The following is a 21,806-nucleotide window of genomic DNA, read 5'->3' on the forward strand; positions in this document are numbered from 1 at the left end:
GTGTTGAATAGTCTGTCTCTCTGTATGCCATTCCATAGGTTTGTTAAATCATGTCATTAATTAAGTGTTGAATAGTCTGTCCCTCTGTATGTCATTCCATACGTTTGTTAAATCATGTCATTAATTAAGTGTTGAATAGTCTGTCTCTCTGTATGCCATTCCATAGGTTTGTTAAATCATGTCATTAATTAAGTCTTAAATAGTCTGTCCCTCTGTATGTCATTCCATAGGTTTGTTAAATCATGTCATTAATTAAGTGTTGAATAGTCTGTCCCTCTGTATGCCATTCCATAGGTTTGTTAAATCATGTCATTAATTAGGTGTTGAATAGTCTGTCCCTCTGTATGTCATTCCATACGTTTGTTAAATCATGTCATTAATTAAGTGTTGAATAGTCTGTCCCTCTGTATGCCATTCCATAGGTTTGTTAAATCATGTCATTAATTAAGTCTTAAATAGTCTGTCCCTCTGTATGTCATTCCATAGGTTTGTTAAATCATGTCATTAATTAAGTCTTAAATAGTCTGTCCCTCTGTATGTCATTCCATACGTTTGTTAAATCATGTCATTAATTTAAAAGTGTTGAATAGTCTGTCCCTCTGTATGCCATTCCATAGGTTTGTTAAATCATGTCATTAATTAAGTCTTAAATAGTCTGTCCCTCTGTATGTCATTCCATAGGTTTGTTAAATCATGTCATTAATTAAGTGTTGAATAGTCTGTCTCTCTGTATGCCATTCCATAGGTTTGTTAAATCATGTCATTAATTAAGTGTTGAATAGTCTGTCCCTCTGTATGTGATTCTATACGTTTGTTAAATCATGTCATTAATTAAGTGTTGAATAGTCTGTCCCTCTGTATGTCATTCCATACGTTTGTTAAATCATGTCATTAATTAAGTGTTGAATAGTCTGTCCCACTGTATGTCATTCCATACGTTTGTTAAATCATGTCATTAATTAAGTCTTAAATAGTCTGTCCCTCTGTATGCCATTCCATACGTTTGTTAAATCATGTCATTAATTAAGTGTTGAATAGTCTGTCTCTCTGTATGCCATTCCATAGGTTTGTTAAATCATGTCATTAATTAAGTGTTGAATAGTCTGTCCCTCTGTATGTCATTCCATACGTTTGTTAAATCATGTCATTAATTAAGTGTTGAATAGTCTGTCCCTCTGTATGTCATTCCATACGTTTGTTAAATCATGTCATTAATTAAGTGTTGAATAGTCTGTCCCTCTGTATGCCATTCCATACGTTTGTTAAATCATGTCATTAATTAAGTGTTGAATAGTCTGTCCCTCTGTATGTCATTCCATACGTTTGTTAAATCATGTCATTAATTAAGTGTTGAATAGTCTGTCCCTCTGTATGTCATTCCATACGTTTGTTAAATCATGTCATTAATTAAGTGTTGAATAGTCTGTCCCTCTGTATGTCATTCCATAGGTTTGTTAAATCATGTCATTAATTAAGTGTTGAATAGTCTGTCCCTCTGTATGTCATTCCATACGTTTGTTAAATCATGTCATTAATTAAGTGTTGAATAGTCTGTCCCACTGTATGTCATTCCATACGTTTGTTAAATCATGTCATTAATTAAGTCTTAAATAGTCTGTCCCTCTGTATGCCATTCCATACGTTTGTTAAATCATGTCATTAATTAAGTGTTGAATAGTCTGTCTCTCTGTATGCCATTCCATAGGTTTGTTAAATCATGTCATTAATTAAGTGTTGAATAGTCTGTCCCTCTGTATGTCATTCCATACGTTTGTTAAATCATGTCATTAATTAAGTGTTGAATAGTCTGTCCCTCTGTATGTCATTCCATACGTTTGTTAAATCATGTCATTAATTAAGTGTTGAATAGTCTGTCCCTCTGTATGTCATTCCATACGTTTGTTAAATCATGTCATTAATTAAGTGTTGAATAGTCTGTCCCTCTGTATGTCATTCCATACGTTTGTTAAATCATGTCATTAATTAAGTGTTGATGAATAGTCTGTCTCTCTGTATGCCATTCCATAGGTTTGTTAAATCATGTCATTAATTAAGTGTTGAATAGTCTGTCCCTCTGTATGTCATTCCATACGTTTGTTAAATCATGTCATTAATTAAGTGTTGAATAGTCTGTCCCTCTGTATGTCATTCCATACGTTTGTTAAATCATGTCATTAATTAAGTCTTAAATAGTCTGTCCCACTGTATGTCATTCCATACATTTGTTAAATCATGTCATTAATTAAGTGTTGAATAGTCTGTCCCTCTGTATGTCATTCCATACGTTTGTTAAATCATGTCATTAATTAAGTGTTGAATAGTCTGTCCCTCTGTATGTCATTCCATACGTTTGTTAAATCATGTCATTAATTAAGTGTTGAATAGTCTGTCCCTCTGTATGTCATTCCATACATTTATTAAAATATGTCATTCCATACATATGCTTGTATGTATTTCTAAAAATTAGTTTCTGTTCTCTAATTTTAGTTTGCCTCAACCAAATGTTATAAAACTTATAGACAATGATTATTTAGGTATCAACACGTGCATGAAACACAGATTAATTTCAAATATGGGTTGTGTCAAATCCATACCTACATATAGAAAATATGACAGAAATCTTAAACCAACTACTGATTCTCATTATTGACTTGAATTTTGATTTTATAAGTCCCTTACTGATGAAGTCAAAGAGGAATGTTGGTTTGCACCCCTTTTGTTTGTCTGTCCTTCGGGGCAAATCAGTTTTCCACAAATATTTTGCAATGTGCTTGAAGATATTTATTTGATATTTGGTGTATTGTGACATGTTAAACCAAATTGTTTTATTATCATGATTATGTCATGTTACAAATCAAGTTCAAATTTTGTGCTGGTTTGCTGATTGTGTGAAAAGTTATAGTGCTTGGACTTCACTCATATATTCAGGTTTCTGCACTTTTTATATGACTGCAAAAATTGAAAAAATTTTGGTCGTATATTGGTATGACGTTGGCGTCATCATCGTTTTTGTCGTCGTCCGAAGACTCTAAAATTCAGAAATTTGTGTGCACATTTATTTTTGTGTTGGTTCAACAAAAGACAAAATTCAAAGCTATGTACATTATTTTATTTCTATTTTAGTGAACATTGTGTAAAAATAATGCTATTAAATTTTTTAAATGAGAGTTTTTTTGCAAGACATATATTGTTGCATCTTTCACAATATTAAAACAGGACAAACATTTGTGAATTAACAGTATATAAAATAGAATCAAATAACCAAGCATATTAATAAACATAAGTTCTATCTTGAATTTGCTATATTTTTAGCTCACCTGGCCCGAAGGGCCAAGTGAGCTTTTCCCATCACTTGGCGTCCGTCGTCGTCGTCCGTCGTCGTCGTCCGTCGTCGTAAGCTTTTAGAAAAATCTTCTCCTCTGAAACTACTGGGCCAAATTAAACCAAACTTGGCCACAATCATAATTGGAGTATCTAGTTTAAAAAATGTGTGGCGTGACCCGGTCAACAAACCAAGATGGCCGCCACGGCTAAAAATAGAACATAGGGGTAAAATGCAGTTTTTGGCTTATAACTCAAAAACCAAAGCATTTAGAGGAAATCTGACATGGGGGTTTAATTGTTTATCAGGTCAAGATCTATCTGCCCTGAAATTTTCAGACGAATCAGACAACCCTTTGTTGGGTTGCTGCCCCTGAATTGGTAATTTTAAGGAAATTTTGCTGTTTTTGGTTATTATCTTGAATATTATTATAGATAGAGATAAACTGTAAACAGCAATAATGTTCATCAAAGTAAGATTAACAAATAAGTCAACATGACCGAAATGGTCAGTTGACCCCTTTAGGAGTTATTGCCCTTTCTAGTCAATTTTTTACCATTTTTCGTAAATCTAAGTTATCTTTTACAAAAATCTTCTCCTCTGAAACTTTTGGGCCAAATTAATCCAAACTTGGCCACAATCATTATTAGGGTATCTAGTTTAAAAAATGTGAGGGGTGAATCGGTCAACCAACCAAGATGGCCGCCATGGCTAAAAATAGAACATAGGGGTAAAATGCAGTTTTTGGCTTATAACTCAAAAACCAAAACATTTAGAGCAAATCTGACAGGGGTTTAATTGTTTATCAGGTCAAGATCTATCTGCCCTGATATTTTCAGACGAATCGGACAACCCTTTGTTGGGTTGCTGCCCCTGAATTGGTAATTTTAAGGAAATTTTGCTGTTTTTGGTTATTATCTTGAATATTATTATAGATAGAGATAAACTGTAAACATCAATAATGTTCAGCAAAGTAGGATTGACAAATAAGTCAACATAACCAAAATGGTCAATTGACCCCCTAAGGAGTAATTGTCCTTTATAGTCAATTTTTAACACTTTTCATAAAATTGGTAAATTTTTATTAACATTTTCCACTGAATCTACTGGGCCAAGTTCATTATAGATAGAGATAATTGTAAGCAGCAAGACAGTTTATTACAGTAAGATTTACAAACACATCACCATCACCAAAACACAATTTTGTCATGAATCCATCTGCTTCCTTTGTTTAATATTCACATAAACCAAGGTGAGCGACACAGGCTCTTAAGAGCCTCTAGTTTGTTGTGAAGAAAGCTTTAAAAATTGAAATATGTTGATAGACTACCTTGTATATCTGGACTCAAAATATCATCTGCATCTTCAAGGTTTAGATATTTATTCTTGTGAATATTAAAATCAGAAGATGTGATATGATTTACAACCCTCCACAAGAGACTAAATTTTAAATGACACAGAAATTTACAACTATTCACTGGTCACCTTACAGTCTTCAACAATGAGAAAAGCCTATAACACATAGTCATCTATATATACAAAAAGCCCCAAGATGACAATGCAAAACTTGAAAACTAGAAAACTAACAACCTAATTAATGTATAAAATGATGAATGAAAAACAAATTTGTTACACAACAACAAACGACAACTACTGAATTACAGGCCCCTTACTTGGAACTGGCACCTACTGAATGTGGTGGGATAAAACTAGTTTGTTGGCGCCAAACCCTCACCCTTATATTAGACAATGTTGCATTATATCAGTACAACATAAGAAAAAACTATAAAAATCAGTTGAAAATGCTTAACTCATGAGATGTATACCAATAGAAACAAAAACACAGATATGATGTGGACGTCTACTTATACTTGCATGTATACCAATAGAAACAAAAATTCAGATTGGATGTGGACGGGTACTTATACTTGCTCACAACAGAAAGACACTCAGGATAAATCTGAGAGTACATGTTTGCAGTTACTGACAGCTAGTTCAAAGCCAGGAAAAGCTCATGAAAAAAGTCATGCATTGTAGACTGAAATATAAATCAGGGCACATCCAACATCCATTGGATTTAGTGTAAAGACGTTATAAACATTAAGAATCATGACCTTTATGCAATGACTAGATACAGATAAAAGATGTGAAATATTTTGGTATAGATCTGAATGTGGAACTGTAGTTTTTGCTGTGTTGCATGAAGAAACTTATTTATTGCTTGTGTGTTTTAATAGACTTTAGAAAACATCACATAGGAGTGATACATTTCCTTAAGCTGTTATGATTTACAATGAAATGTTTTAATCATGCCTAAGCAAAGTCAGATTTTCCATGCACAAGAATTTCATATACTTTTATAGCTTTCATTTTCTACATTTTCATTTAGATCTCAATCTGACTATATGTCTTCTGAGCTCCAGGAACTTTTCAGAGGTCATTTACATAATATAACAGAAGAGAACCAGTCAGGAACCAGTTTACATCTACCAAGCATCTTTACATACCTTCCACATCTTACTGGGCATCCAGAAAGTCTGAAACCAAACTATCATCTGTCAAAAAATAAATTTGGAGGTAAGAAGATTTCCAAAAATGTCAAAAATTATTTTAGAAATATAGCTCTGGTAGGAAAAAAGGATTTCCCAGAAATCTAAGGCTATATTCTTATTGTTAACAAATACATTTGTGGTATTTTCTGAATGTTTTTAGTCAGAACTATAGCAGCCATAATTTATTCTTACTGTTAGATATCTTCCTTTGTCCATGATTATAATTAAATCAACTACAATTATTATGCTTTTTAGAATCTTCTTTGAAAATTTGAGTTATCTTTCTTTGTCCAGAATGGTAGTTGAATCAAATACAACCAATGCTTTATACAATGCAATATTCAATTTTACTACCAACTGATAAAGTAAAACAATCTTTACAATTCAGTGCTGAAAACGAAGCACTGTTATTACCATTCTAGGGTTATGCCCCTATATAAATGGAAAAATTGCTGACTGATTTTTCGTTTCTGTTCTCTTAACTTAAGTTTGTCTCAGTTAAATTTAATGAAATGTATATAAAATACTTATTACCACTAAACTCAGTTTAAGTTCTGATTTTGGCATCTTCACTTTTACAGTTCTTGAGTTATGTCCCTTTATAAGTTTATGCTAGTGGGGGCATCATCTGTGTCCCTTTGGATACTTTCCCAATTTATTTCAGAAATTTTTCTCAGCATTGAATACTCTTACTTTTATTTGTATTTCCATGTTTCCTTTGATCGAATAAGATAAAACTGGTAAAATTGTGTTAATTTGTTACTTTATAATCCATTGTTGGCTGAAGATAATATTAGACAGATAAGAAATGATTAATTGTCAACAGACCACAGAAAAAGATTGTTCTCCACTCACTATTATGGTATGAACTATCAGTTACTATCCCTAATTGTATAAAAATAAACAATGTTACTACTTTTCACTTTGATGAAATTGATATATAGATAGAAATGATAATAGTTATTAATCTTGTTATTTATGTTAACTGATAACAGCATTCATTCCTTTTATTCATTGAGTTTTACATACACTATTCTTTAATTTCAGCTTCCATTGTTATTGGCATACCAACAATCAAAAGAGAAAAAATCAGTTATCTCAGTAATACACTGAAGTCTTTAGTTAATGGTCTGACTGCACAGGAGAAAAGGGATTGTCTTATTATTGTATTCATAGCAGAGGTAAGGACATTAGTTAATGGTCTGACTGCACAGGAGAAAAGGGACTGTCTTCTTATCGTATTCATAAGAGAGGTGAGGTAATTAGTTAATGGTCTGACTGCACAGGAGAAAAGGGATTGTCTTCTTATCGTATTCATAAGAGAGGTGAGGTAATTAGTTAATGGTCTGACTGCACAGGAGAAAAGGGATTGTCTTCTTATCGTATTCATAAGAGAGGTGAGGTAATTAGTTAATGGTCTGACTGCACAGGAGAAAAAGGATTGTCTTATTATTGTATTCATAGCAGAGGTAAGGACATTAAAAATAGTAAATGGTCCTGTGTCAGATTGGTTAGGCATTTGATTTCAGTCAATCCTTTACTGGTGTATGTTTGATGGTAAGGTGTACATGTCTGACTAGCCAGTATCATCTGACCTTGACCTCTTTTTCATGATTGATTGACTTATGTTAAGGTTAGTGTTTGATCTGTGTTTCAATTACTTAAAGTAATAGGTAAGCTGTATTTAGAGTATCAAATAATTATAAGGTGTATATGTATTGTATAATGTATTTCTTGCAATCATCTGACTTGACTCCATTTTAAAAGTTAATTGGACAATGTTAAGTTTTTGGTGGAAAATTACTTTCATGTCTTCTGAAGTCCTATATTGAAGACTGTAAAATCATTGAAAATATACCAGGAGTGTTCCCATATCCCTTTCCATGCCATATCTTGACACCAATGTTTACACATTATCTTAGCATCTGCATTATTTATATTAGTTAGGTTTGAAAAACTATTGCAAGTGTTATAATTTCTAAAGTTTAAATTTAAAGTTTAAGTTTGTCCCCCTGGTTTCCTATTCCTTACTTTTATCAAGGATGTATTATTCATGTTATACATCCTTTCTTTTGTTTAGAAATATTAACATTATAGGTTATAAACTTATTCAGATATATATATGGTAGAAATTCTAGAAATTCATGAAAATTCGTGGAAATAGTTAAAAGTTGATCGCTTCTTTTCGAGCATTTATAGGTCATAGAAATAATTCTCACTGGTTGTTGTAATAATTGGAATAATAGGAATAAAACAACTGGATTATTCAGGTTAATCTTTACCATGTTGGTTACATATCTGTGCACAGTTGGGAAATTAAATTGTGCATCTGAAAGTTTCAAAATGATGATAACAGAACTATCATTTATTCATACAATACATGATACCTGTGTTAAAGTCTCTACAATGATGCTTGAAAAAAATACACTGATTTAGTTGTTCCATCTGTGTTCAGATCTTTAAGTCATATTCTGGCTGTTTGTTCGTCTGTCCGTTCGTCCCCATTCAGGTTAAAGTTTTTGGTCAAGGTAGATTTTGATGAAGCTAAAGTCCAATCAATTTGAAACTTATTACACATGTTCCTTATGATATGATCTTTTTACTTTTAAGGCCAAATTAGATTTTTTACCCAATTTCATGGTCCATTGAACATGAAAAATGATAAAGCGAGTGGGGTATCCGTGTAAGTTGGACACATTCTTGTTCAATATATGTTTATAATGAAAACCTTAGTTTGACTAAAATCTTGGTGGCCAGATTTCTTTTGAAAGTGACAGAAACCATCAAGTGAAACCAAATCGATTACTGTTGTAAGTTGGCCATGCTGAGATGAATTAATGTATGGAATTAAGTTATAGGATATTTATTTAGAATCAACAGTATTTTCAAATTTTTATAAAGTGAAATTTGGTTGAGTTTTTTTTAAAGATTATTATTTTTGAAAGAAAAAAATACTTCAAAATCAATAATGGGACAAAGCAGGCAGGGTTGGTGGGGCTGCTTTTTCGGTAATTCAAGTTACCTTTTATGCATCTCAATCTACCTCAGAGCAATCAGCTCTTTGATTATGTATTGGTCGGTTTTTCAATCACCATTGGCAATAGGTCTAGGTGACAACTATATTTTGTTACAATTGAAAAGGTTGTATTCTGAAATTTTAGTTAAAGAAGAAAAAAAATGCTCACCTGAATTATTTAATTTTTTTTTATAGCCATACAACAATGACTATGTGGAATCAGTTGGGAGGGAAGTACAAACCAGGTATGTAAATAAAACATTGTCTCAATAATAGCAACTCTCATTTTAGGCACGTTCCAGATGATGGGGTAAAATTAGTTTAAATTATGTTGATTTAAGCAATTTAAGCAACTGTATGGCCTTCAACTAACCTATGCCGTATTGTCAGCTAGGCAAAATGGAACAGTTAAAACAAGGTGTATGTACATTCTTATGATATGCAGTTTCTTTCTGGCCTTGTTTCATTTGCAGGGTTCAATGATTGCTTTTTTATTCAATGAGTTTTTTGTCTCATTTTCCACTTTTGTAAGAAATATTTCCTGGCAGCTGCATAAACTATTTGTATAAAGCTTTATGTTTCAGAAGTAAGAAACAATGGATTTTTCATAGTTTGTATGCAAAGTTTCCAACTGTCATATGGGTATTGTCCATGACCTTATTTGCATGGTTCAGTGACTGCTTGAAAAAATGACTGCTTTTTGTCGAGCCTTCGACTTAAGTAGAAAAAGCGAGACTAAGCAATCCTACATTCCGTCGGCGGTGGCGGCGGTGGCGGCCACAAATATTCACTCTGTGGTTAAAGCTTTTGAAAATTTAATAACTTTCTTAAACTATACTGGATTTCTACCAAACTTGGACAGAAGCTTGTTTATGATCATAAGATAGTATCCAGAAGTAAAGTTTGCAAAAAATAAAATTCCATTTCTCTGTTTTTTACTTATAAATGGACTTAGTTTTTTCTGCGGGGAAACATTACATTCACTCTGTGGTTAAAGTTTTTAGAATTTTAATAACTTTCTTAAACTATTCTTGGTTTGTACCGAACTTAGACAGAAGCTTGTTTATGATTATAAGATAGTATCCAGAAGTAAATTTTGTAAAAAAATAAATCCATTTTTTCCGTATTTTACTTTTAAATGGACTGAGGTTTTCTGCCAGGAAACAACACATTCACTCTGTGGTTAAATTTTTAAAATAATATTTTTTTTTTTAAATTTTATAACCTTCTTATACTATTTTAAATTTTTACCAAACTTGGACAGAAGCTTGTTCATGATCAAAAGCTAGTACATTTATTTAAAAAGGAAATTTTGTTAATATTTGGTACCTGTGTATCTGTATTTTACTGATAAATGGACTTAGTTTTTCTTCCAGTTAACATTACATACAGTCATGACAGTCTGCAGTTAAAGTTTTTAAAACATTTATTCGATTCATAAACTATCCTGAAATTTTTACCAAACTTGGACAGAAGCTTCTTACAATCAAAAGATAGTATCAATAGAATATTTTTATTGATTGTTTTCCTCATTTTTGTTGAGCCTGGGAGTTACAACAAAAGAAGCCGAGACACTGGGTTCCGTGGAACCCTTATGAATTTTTTAAAACTCTATTATAATGAGTAATAGGATAGCCTATATTTGGTATTTGGGTTCCTTGCAGAGTTTACATTTATATCAAAAAATCTTCACAGTGATCAAGGTTAAGTTATAGTGGCCAAGTCTGTATCTCTGATACTATAAGCAAAAGGACAGCTATATTTAGTTAAAACATATTTATTAATAGTAGATTGGGAAGCAAGTTATTGCAACTTATATATTAATCCCTATCCACTTTGCGGTCGTGAGTGCTGCCTTGTAGCGGCATTAGCCTGCTCTTTTTCGAAATCTGCAAGAATGTCTTTTAAGTGTAAGAGATATGACTCTCTCTTTACACAGGTCAGCCATTTATCGTCCCCGTCCACAGACTAGTATTGTTTCTCAAGACCATACTCGCAAATGGTGTTGAGGGAGAGCTAAAAATTCAGTTCCTGAAATTTTCTCCCATTAACAGTAATCGAACCAGGAACCTTTGTGTTAGTAGTCTGATGCTCTAACCACTACACCACAGCTATATTTGGTATGATTGTAAGGTGTAAATGTAAACTAACCAGTTTCATTTAACTTTAACCTCTAATTAATGGCTATCTAAATGGACAATGTTAAGATTTTGTGGTTTGTTCTGTTTCTCAGGTATATAAAGCAACATGATATTAAACTATATTTTTTTTGTCATTTTTTAGTAGCAATAAACAAAAAACTATGTTAATTGGACATGCTTTGATACTATATATGCCCTTGAATTTTTACTAGATAACATTTTTATTCGCTTTGGGGATTCCGTATATTGTCAGATTATTGGGATTCCAATGGGGACTAACTGTGCACCACTTATTGCAGACCTGTTTTTGTATTGTTATGAGTTACAATTTATGACAAAAATAAGCAAAGACCCATCAAAACAACATCTGATAAACAAATTTAATAATACTTTTAGATTTTTGGATGATATTTTGGCTCTCAATAATGACGACCTCAGTATGTATATTAATGAAAGGAGTAAGTTCGGTAAGGGCCATATTTGGCCCCAATTTTAAAGTTCATAGTTGCATGACAATACATGCTTTAAGTTGTCTTAAAGACATGTTAGAAAGTTAAACAGAACAGTTTTTGTCAAAGTTTAATTCCTACACGTTGATTTTTACATCCATGAAAGGTCAATTTAAGGGATTTTGGTGAAATTTGACAAAACCAGCCAGATTTCAACCAAATAAAGGACCAGGAAACATAGAGCGCAGGCGTCGACAAGTTTAAAATTTAAATAAGACATGTGAAATGTCTTCACAAACATTATTTTAAAATATCTTTGTTGTCGACGAATGCGCTCTATGTTTCCTGTCCAATAATCTTTGGAAATTTACCCATTTTCATTGATTTTTTCGTGAAAAATCAACATCAGAACAACTTGTGACGTCATAATGAAACGCAGAAACGTAAAATTTTCAACAAAATGGTTTATATCCTAGTTAGTCAATGTATTAGCTATAATTTCTCGTGATATTGGTCGATAAATCCGAGTTTGAAACTTACGCTAAAAAAGGGGGCCATTTTAGGACCTTATCGAACATACTCCTTTATCCTGTTGAACTTACTTTGAATAAAGCTAATACTAACAATGAACACTGCCCTTTCCTCAATCTTGATATCTATATCACTAACGGAAAGCTGAATACTAAAATTTATGATAAAAGGGATGATTTTTCATTTCCTATCGTTAATTATCCGTTTTTAGATGGTGACGTTCCCTTGTCACCATCTTACGGTGTTTATATATCTCAACTTGTACGATTGGCTTGTGTATGTAAAAATGTTTTAGATTTTAACAAGAGAAATTTATGTATTACTGAAAATTTATAACACCAGGGTTTTCGATATCACAAACTAGTCAATACTTTTACTAAATTTTATCATCGGTATAAAGATATCATTCGTTAATATAGCTCAACATGCAGACTTCTTATACATTCAGATATTTCACATCCAATTTTCTATGGAAATATTCTTTATAAAGCACAAAGGTGTCAGTATTCACCTCAGAAACTTACAAAACCTTTGAATCGACTTATTAAGAAGGGATATAATTACGATACTGTTGTCAAGTCATTAAAGATTTCATATTTTGGCGTTAATATTGAGTCACTGATAAGGTCTTTGCATCGGAACTAAACACATTTATTCTAAAAACAGTTGTTGGCATGACATGGGTTGTGTTCTTCTCATATATGTTATGATGGTATGATACTAAACCCCTAACGGGAAGGATTGTGTCTGATGTTCATATGATGAAATCATAATCTTTCAGTCAGTTTAATTGAAGTCTGGAGCTGGCATGTCAGTTAACTGTTCAGGGTTTAACCACTGGGGTCGTTTAAAGCTGTGCCCTGCAGAGCATCTGGTTTCTGTTAAACTCATGTACTGTAGTGAGGTACTGATTGTTATGAATTAAATGATTTTATTAGTGAGAGTTCTTTTATGATGATTTTCATTATACAAACATAATAAGTGTTGTTGATCTCTCTCTTTAGTTTATGTGTACATGTCAAAACATTGTTTATAAGAATGATGTGTAGATATTTCTAAAAAAAAGTTACAGAAACATTGTGAAAATTATAAATAAAATTTGATAACTATCAAATTATGAAAATGATTTATTTATAAACATGTTTTTTTTTTTTCAGTTTTCCGAAGCAAGTTGAGTCAGGATTAATTGAAGTTATATCTCCATCAGAAGACTTTTATCCTAATCTAAATGATATACCATTAACTTATGGTGATACAAAGGAGAGGGTAAAGTAAGCATTTCTCTTAGGCACAGTCTGAAATCCTTTCATGGGAAACAAGACATTCATGTACAAGAAAAAGAACAGTTCTGTATGCAAATTTAATGGGGATGTTTAGCTTATTGTACCAAATACAAATTTTAAGATGAAAGCATAAAAAAGCATTTATGAGGTATTGCCAATGTGACATCTATCCACTGATTTCAAAGGACATGGTAGTAAGGCGACTAAAGCTCACCATATGGCCTTCATCAATTAACCAAACCAATACCTATAATAAGCTATATTAAACATAAACAATAAAACCTGCAGCCTAATTCATGCTAATTAATAAACTAAACCTGCAGCCTATGACAGCAGTCAATTCCAACCACTGAGAGGCTTGTGTACAGATACATAAAGAATGTGAACAATCAACCTTCCTTCTAACCTTGGACACTGCACAACATAAGTACAAAACATGTTGGAAAAGCATATACTCCAATATTCTTGAAGTATAAAATCTTCTCTTTGTCACCAGCTTTTTATACCATGATATTTAGCTTTTATATTTACAGATGGAGGACAAAACAAAACCTGGATTTTTCCTTTCTTATGCTGTATGCCAGAACAAGAGGGATTTATTATGTTCAGGTAACTTTATCACACAGTTTATAATCAGATTGGTAAATTAGTTTTCAACAAATAAACAAGTTTTTTTGTCCGCCACTTAAAGATGGATTTATTCCTGAAAATACAATTAACTCTCAAATTAGCATGAATATTCAAAATTTCAACTTATCATCCAATTAGGTATTGCCATTTCTTGGTGATATAGATCAAATGAACAAGTTGGTCAAAAGGTATTGAGTCATTCACTAAAGATATTAGGTCAAAAGGTATTGAGTCATTTACTAAAGATATTAGGCCAAATTGTACTGATGTTTTCTAAATAAATGAAAATGATACTTTGAAACTATTTTGGAAACCTCATTCATTGAACAAAACAATAACTCTTTAAATGTGGTATGATTACAATTTAGACAAGTATCAACAAACGAAGGATATAAAGATGTAAACAACTAAAGGTCATATTACGGCTTTCAACAATGAGCAAAAAAACATATCTTATTGTAAAATGTAAGTAATAAAAGGCATGCTTTTAATTATGATCTAAGAAAACAAACTATTATCTGTATTGCCACCATTTTATTTACAGATTCAGGTGCATGCTTTGTGACATTATGGGTAATTTGTTGAGTTAATGGTTTTGTTGCACTAACAAGTGATTGTTGCTTTGTTTTCTTTATATTCTGTTCACGTTTGTATTGATTATGACTTATAACCTGATTAGGCATGACTGATAAATACTTGTAGGGCAAGCATAACTTCAGGTCATGAAACTCATCATTTATCTTTGACATCTTAGAATTGTTCGATAAATAAGTTGATTAGATAAGTATCACTATTGCCTTTTCTTGAATACACTATTGATATATAACCTATGCATTCAAGCCATGCCCAGTCATTATTGCTTGGTTCATACAATTTGAATCAAGTGGCTCCCCTTGATAGACTACACAGTTTTCATCCAAACATTTCCTTTAACACCTGGATTTTTTTTAATATCTTGATAAATGTTATAAAGATATTTACCTCTTCAAATTGAAGTTGTTGAGATATGGATGTTATTCTTCCTCACTCTGTAAAGACTGTTATTCTTTCTCACTCTGTTTAGACTATTATTCTTCCTCACTCTGTTTAGACTGTTATTCTTCCTCACTCTGTTTAGACTGTTATTCTTTCTCACTCTGTGCAGACTGTTATTCTCCCTCACTCTGTTTAGACTGTTATTTTTCCTCACTCTGTTAAGACTTATTCTTCATCACTCTGTTAAGACTTATTCTTCCTCGCTCTGTTAAGACTGTTATTCTTCCTCACTCTGTTTAGACTGTTATTCTTCCTCACTCTGTTTAGACTATTATGCTTCCTCGCTCTGTTAAGGCTGTTATTCTTCCTCACTCTGTTAAGACTGTTATTCTTCCTCACTCTGTTTAGACTATTATTCTTCCTCACACTATACTGTTAAGATTGTTATTCTTCCTCACTCTGTTAAGATTGTTATTCTTCCTCACTCTGTTTAGACTATTATTCTTCCTCACTCTGTTAAGACTATTATTCTTCCTCACTCTGTTAAGATTGTTATTCTTCCTCACTCTGTAAAGACTGTTATTCTTCCTCACTCTGTTTAGACTATTATTCTTCCTCACTCTGTTAAGACTATTATTCTTCCTCACTCTGTTAAGACTATTATTCTTCCTCACTCTGTTAAGATTGTTATTCTTCCTCACTCTGTAAAGACTATTATTCTTCCTCACTCTGTAAAGACTGTTATTCTTCCTCACTCTGTTAAGACTGTTATTCTTCCTCACTCTGTTAAGACTGTTATTCTTCCTCACTCTGTTTAGACTGTTATTCTTCCTCACTCTGTTTAGACTATTATTCTTCCTCACTCTGTTAAGATTGTTATTCTTCCTCACTCTGTAAAGACTGTTATTCTTCCTCACTCTGTTAAGACTATTATTCTTCCTCACTCTGTTAAGGCTGTTATTCTTCCTCACTCTGTTTACACTTTTTTAGTTTTGTCTCAAAAAGTCTGAAATTTGTCTTAATATTGTTTCATACAAATTTCCATTTCTTAACTATTAGTTGACATTCTGATAAATGATCGAGTTGATTTCTAGTTATATCTCCTACAATTTTAAGTTGTTATAATTCTATAATATAGCAAGATTAATGTCTATAAATTAAGAATCATTCCAGACTTATTCATGTAAGTTAAAAAAAAGTATTATTTCATAGATAAATATCTACTGTGGATTCATTATTATTCATTGGATACCTTTTTTTTTTTGGATTTCGTGGGCACAGTCAAACCACAAAATTAAATATTCAACGAATGATAATTTTTCTTTAGGTTTGTATGCAGACTTCAGCAAAACCACGAAATTAAATATCCACGAATATGCAAGTTTTTCTTAATCCATGAAAATTGTTACCCACGAAAATAAATGAATCCACAGTATATAACAATTTTTTGGATCAGAAAGATTGTTATTTGTTATGGTTTCTTCAGCATCTTGAATGAAATGATTACAGAAATATAAAATGAAGTTAATGGTGATAATTTTGATCAGTTTTTATTAAGAATCTGAATTAACCAAACAATGTTGAACTGTATGCACTTCTATGATATATAATTTTGTTTTAAAGTTAGAAGATGATGTACTGGCCAAGCCTGGTTACTTTACCATTATGAAAACATTTGCTGAACAGCAGTCACAGAAAGACTGGATTCTGCTGGAGTTTTCATCACTTGGATTTATTGGTTTGTTTTATCATGCTTTTTATTTTGTATTAATTCATATAAAAAAAAGCAATGTGAGCACAATCAATGATTTTACAACCTCATAAAATATAAAATTATTAAAGGAACCATTCAATTCTTATAACTACATGTTTCTGTCTACAACCATGAACCTATTTTTCCAAGCTTTATTTAACGTTGTCACTGATAGCACTTGCAGTCAGTCATTGCTGTTGTTTGAGTGTCTCACAATTGCTCAGAACTACTGTGTTATTGTTAGAGTGGTGTAAGTAGTCAGGACTACTGTGTCATTGTTAGAGTGGTCTAAGTAGTCAGCACTACTGTGTCATTGTTAGAGTGGTATAAGTAGTCAGCACTACTGTGTTATTGTTAGAGTGGTCTAAGTAGTCAGGACTACTGTGTCATTGTTAGAGTGGTCTAAGTAGTCAGCACTACTGTGTCATTGTTAGAGAGGTCTAAGTAGTCAGCACTACTGTGTCATTGTTAGAGTGGTCTAAGTAGTCAGCACTACTGTGTCATTGTTAGAGTGGTCTAAGTAGTCAGCACTACTGTGTCATTGTTAGAGTGGTGTAAGTAGTCAGGACTACTGTGTCATTGTTAGAGTGGTCTAAGTAGTCAGCACTACTGTGTCATTGTTAGAGAGGTCTAAGTAGTCAGAACTACTGTGTCATTGTTAGAGTGGTGTAAGTAGTCAGCACTACTGTGTCATTGTTAGAGTGGTCTAAGTAGTCAGCACTACTGTGTCATTGTCAGAGAGGTGTAAGTAGTCAGCACTACTGTGTCATTGTTAGAGTGGTCTAAGTAGTCAGCACTACTGTGTCATTGTTAGAGTGGTGTAAGTAGTCAGCACTACTGTGTTATTGTTAGAGTGGTGTAAGTAGTCAGAACTACTGTGTCATTGTTAGAGTGGTGTAAGTAGTCAGCACTACTGTGTCATTGTTAGAGAGGTCTAAGTAGTCAGCACTACTGTGTCATTGTTAGAGTGGTCTAAGTAGTCAGCACTACTGTGTCATTGTCAGAGTGGTCTAAGTAGTCAGCACTACTGTGTCATTGTTAGAGTGGTCTAAGTAGTCAGAACTACTGTGTCATTGTTAGAGAGGTCTAAGTAGTCAGAACTACTGTGTCATTGTTAGAGAGGTATAAGTAGTCAGCACTACTGTGTCATTGTTAGAGTGGTCTAAGTAGTCAGCACTACTGTGTCATTGTCAGAGTGGTCTAAGTAGTCAGCACTACTGTGTCATTGTTAGAGTGGTCTAAGTAGTCAGCACTACTGTGTCATTGTTAGAGTGGTCTAAGTAGTCAGCACTACTGTGTCATTGTTAGAGTGGTATAAGTAGTCAGGACTACTGTGTTATTGTTAGAGTGGTCTAAGTAGTCAGGACTACTGTGTCATTGTTAGAGTGGTCTAAGTAGTCAGAACTACTGTGTCATTGTTAGAGTGGTGTAAGTAGTCAGCACTACTGTGTCATTGTTAGAGTGGTGTAAGTAGTCAGCACTACTGTGTCATTGTTAGAGTGGTCTAAGTAGTCAGGACTACTGTGTCATTGTTAGAGTGGTCTAAGTAGTCAGGACTACTGTGTCATTGTTAGAGTGGTCTAAGTAGTCAGAACTACTGTGTCATTGTTAGAGTGGTCTAAGTAGTCAGAACTACTGTGTCATTGTTAGAGAGGTCTAAGTAGTCAGCACTACTGTGTCATTGTTAGAGTGGTCTAAGTAGTCAGCACTACTGTGTCATTGTCAGAGTGGTCTAAGTAGTCAGCACTACTGTGTCATTGTTAGAGTGGTCTAAGTAGTCAGAACTACTGTGTCATTGTTAGAGAGGTCTAAGTAGTCAGAACTACTGTGTCATTGTTAGAGAGGTATAAGTAGTCAGCACTACTGTGTCATTGTTAGAGAGGTCTAAGTAGTCAGCACTACTGTGTCATTGTTAGAGTGGTCTAAGTAGTCAGCACTACTGTGTCATTGTCAGAGTGGTCTAAGTAGTCAGCACTACTGTGTCATTGTTAGAGTGGTCTAAGTAGTCAGAACTACTGTGTCATTGTTAGAGAGGTCTAAGTAGTCAGAACTACTGTGTCATTGTTAGAGAGGTATAAGTAGTCAGCACTACTGTGTCATTGTTAGAGTGGTCTAAGTAGTCAGCACTACTGTGTCATTGTCAGAGTGGTCTAAGTAGTCAGCACTACTGTGTCATTGTTAGAGTGGTCTAAGTAGTCAGCACTACTGTGTCATTGTTAGAGTGGTCTAAGTAGTCAGCACTACTGTGTCATTGTCAGAGTGGTCTAAGTAGTCAGCACTACTATTTCATTGTTAGAGTGGTCTAAGTAGTCAGAGCTACTGTGTCATTGTTAGAGTGGTGTAAGTAGTCAGCACTACTGTGTCATTGTCAGAGTGGTCTAAGTAGTCAGCACTACTGTGTCATTGTTAGAGTGGTCATAGTAGTCAGAACTACTGTGTCATTGTCAGAGAGGTGTAAGTAGTCAGCACTACTGTGTTATTGTAAGAGTGGTGTAAGTAGTCAGGACTACTGTGTCATTGTTAGAGTGGTCTAAGTAGTCAGCACTACTGTGTCATTGTTAGAGTGGTATAAGTAGTCAGGACTACTGTGTCATTGTTAGAGTGGTCTAAGTAGTCAGCACTACTGTGTCATTGTTAGAGAGGTCTAAGTAGTCAGAACTACTGTGTCATTGTTAGAGTGGTGTAAGTAGTCAGCACTACTGTGTCATTGTTAGAGTGGTATAATTAGTCAGCACTATACAATATCATTGTTAGAGTGGTATAAGTAGTCAGCACTAATGTGTCAAAGTTAGAGTGGTATAAGTAGTCAGCACTACTGTGTCATTGTTAGAGTTGTGTAAGTAGTCACAACTACTGTGTCATTGTTAGAGTGGTATAAGTAGTCAGAACTATTGTGTCATTGTTAGAGTGGTATAAGTAGTCAGCACTATACAATGTCATTGTTAGAGTGGTATAAGTAATCAGCACTAATGTGTCATTGTTAGAGTGGTGTAGGTAGTCAGAACTACTGTGTCATTGTTAGAGTGGTGAAGGTAGTCAGAACTACTGTGTCACTAGCCTGTCATAGTCAGAGTGGTCTAAGTAGTTAGGACTTCTGTGTCATTGTTAGAGTGGTCTAAGTAGTTATCACTACTGTGTCATTGTCAGAGTTGTCTAAGTAGTTAGAACTACTGACTACTGTGTCATTGTTAGAGTTGTCTAAGTAGTCAGAACTACTGTGTCATTGTTAGAGTGGTATAAGTAGTCAGAACTACTGTGTCATAGTCAGAGTGGTATAAGTAGTCAGAACTACTGTGTTATTGTTAGAGTGGTCTAAGTAGTCAGAACTACTGTGTCATTGTTAGAGTGGTGTACGTAGTCAGAACTACTGTGTCATTGTTAGAGTGGTCTAAGTAGTCAGAGCTACTGTGTCATAGTCAGAGTGGTCTAAGTAGTTAGAACTACTGTGTCATTGTCAGATTTGTCTTAGTAGTCAGAACTACTGTGTCATAGTCAGATTTGTCTTAGTAGTCAGCACTACTGTCATAGTCAGAGTGGTCTAAGAAGTTAGAACTACTGTGTCATTGTCAGAGTGGTGTAAGTAATCAGAACTACTGTGTCATAGTCAGAGTGGTGTAAGTAGTCAGAACTACTGTGTTATTGTTAGAGTGGTGTTAGCAGTCAGAACTACTGTGTCACTAGACAGTCAACAGTGAAGTTGTAAGTTAGAACCCTGCAGGTGGCAGTTGACTTCATCTCAAATCTCAATGAACAACAATTGTCATCTGATAAAATGGTTACCCCCCTTGCACTCCTACGTGAGAGCAGTGGTGTAGTGGTTAGTGCAGCGGATTACTAACACAAAGGTTCCTAGTTCGATTCCTGTTCAGGATGAAAATTTCAGGAACTCAATTTTCGGCTCTCCCTTGACACCTTTTGCGAATATGGTCTTAGGGAAACAATGATAGTCCATTGGAAGGGGACGATAAATGGCTGACCCGTGTTAAGAGAGAGCCATATCTCTTGCATGTTAAAAACACCCTTGTAGATTTCGAAAAAGAGTAGGCTAATGCCGCCACAAGGCAGCACTTGCCCCCTGCAAAGTGGAAAGGAATTAGTATAAGTTGCAAAACTTGTTTCCCAATCCCCTTAAATAAATATGTTTAAACTAAACTAAACTCCTCCATACTAAAAAACTGACTACCATAATTGGAACAAAAGTGTTGAAAGTGGCTTGAAACACCAATCAGCAAATCATTGGTAAGAATTTAAAGTATAATAATTTCATGCCAAATTCTGAGCCTAATTAGATTACTTGGAAAAAAAAAATATGATTTACTGCCACATGATGTGCGTAAGAAACATAAGTTAGTAAAACAAGACTCCTTTTAATTTTTGATTCAGATGAAACTACCAGTTTAAATTTATGATTTTTATCTTAGAATAAATTTTCAAAGAACTATACGACCTTTAGTCATGCCATTACTTATGGTAATAAAAAAATAGTTCAAAATGAAATAACTCTGAAATAAATCCTTTAAAAGGTGAAAATATTTGTGTAGCCTTGTTCAATAACATCAGGTTATCATCCTTGATATTTGCCTCTGAACGCAAATCAACCACCAAATAAATCAGTCAGTTATGTTATAATTCTATAAAGAAACTAAAACTGATTAGGCAAAAAAAAATATATGTCTGTTTAAGGTTACATGATTTAAAAAATAGGGTAGGTAGCTATAGGTTAGTATTTCTATTTTATTATATTGTTTTATTTTATTTTTTGTGACATAATTTGTGTCATGCCGTTTCGTCTTGTCGTGGTCTGAGTTGTTCATGGGCCAAGTTTACTTGAATTTTTAATGATTGGATTATTTTCCCTTCTTATTGGATGTAAAAGAATGGCGGCAAAGTAGTTACTTCATCACACGAGTCGCGAATTTCCATAAAACAGCTTTCATATTTGCATGATTCAGGATTGTGAACATTGGGATGTATCAGACAATTTATATATATAATTGAACTCTTGACACGAGTTCAATTTATTTTTCACTTTACGACGGAAATAAAATGACTTAGGGCCATTGCTCAAAAATAGGGACGGTCGGGTAACCGTAAACAGACATATATATTTTTTTTGGCCTTTAGCAGGGACGTATATAGATGTATATAAGTCCT

General features: G+C 33.5%; 1 protein-coding gene across 1 annotated transcript in view; it reads left to right on the plus strand.

Annotated features, from left to right (window-relative positions):
- Positions 1–21,806, plus strand: part of LOC134695897 (alpha-1,3-mannosyl-glycoprotein 4-beta-N-acetylglucosaminyltransferase B-like) — a 69,643-nt gene that overhangs the window by 24,350 nt on the left and 23,487 nt on the right. Inside the window, exons 4-9 of the mRNA XM_063557381.1 lie at positions 5,712–5,899; positions 6,922–7,055; positions 9,086–9,135; positions 13,169–13,282; positions 13,828–13,903; positions 16,523–16,637. Coding sequence (XP_063413451.1) covers positions 5,712–5,899; positions 6,922–7,055; positions 9,086–9,135; positions 13,169–13,282; positions 13,828–13,903; positions 16,523–16,637 — 677 coding nt within the window. The remainder of the gene's footprint in view (positions 1–5,711; positions 5,900–6,921; positions 7,056–9,085; positions 9,136–13,168; positions 13,283–13,827; positions 13,904–16,522; positions 16,638–21,806) is intronic.

This window comes from Mytilus trossulus, chromosome 14 (genome assembly GCF_036588685.1).
Source record: "Mytilus trossulus isolate FHL-02 chromosome 14, PNRI_Mtr1.1.1.hap1, whole genome shotgun sequence".
Lineage (NCBI taxonomy): Eukaryota > Metazoa > Mollusca > Bivalvia > Mytilida > Mytilidae > Mytilus > Mytilus trossulus.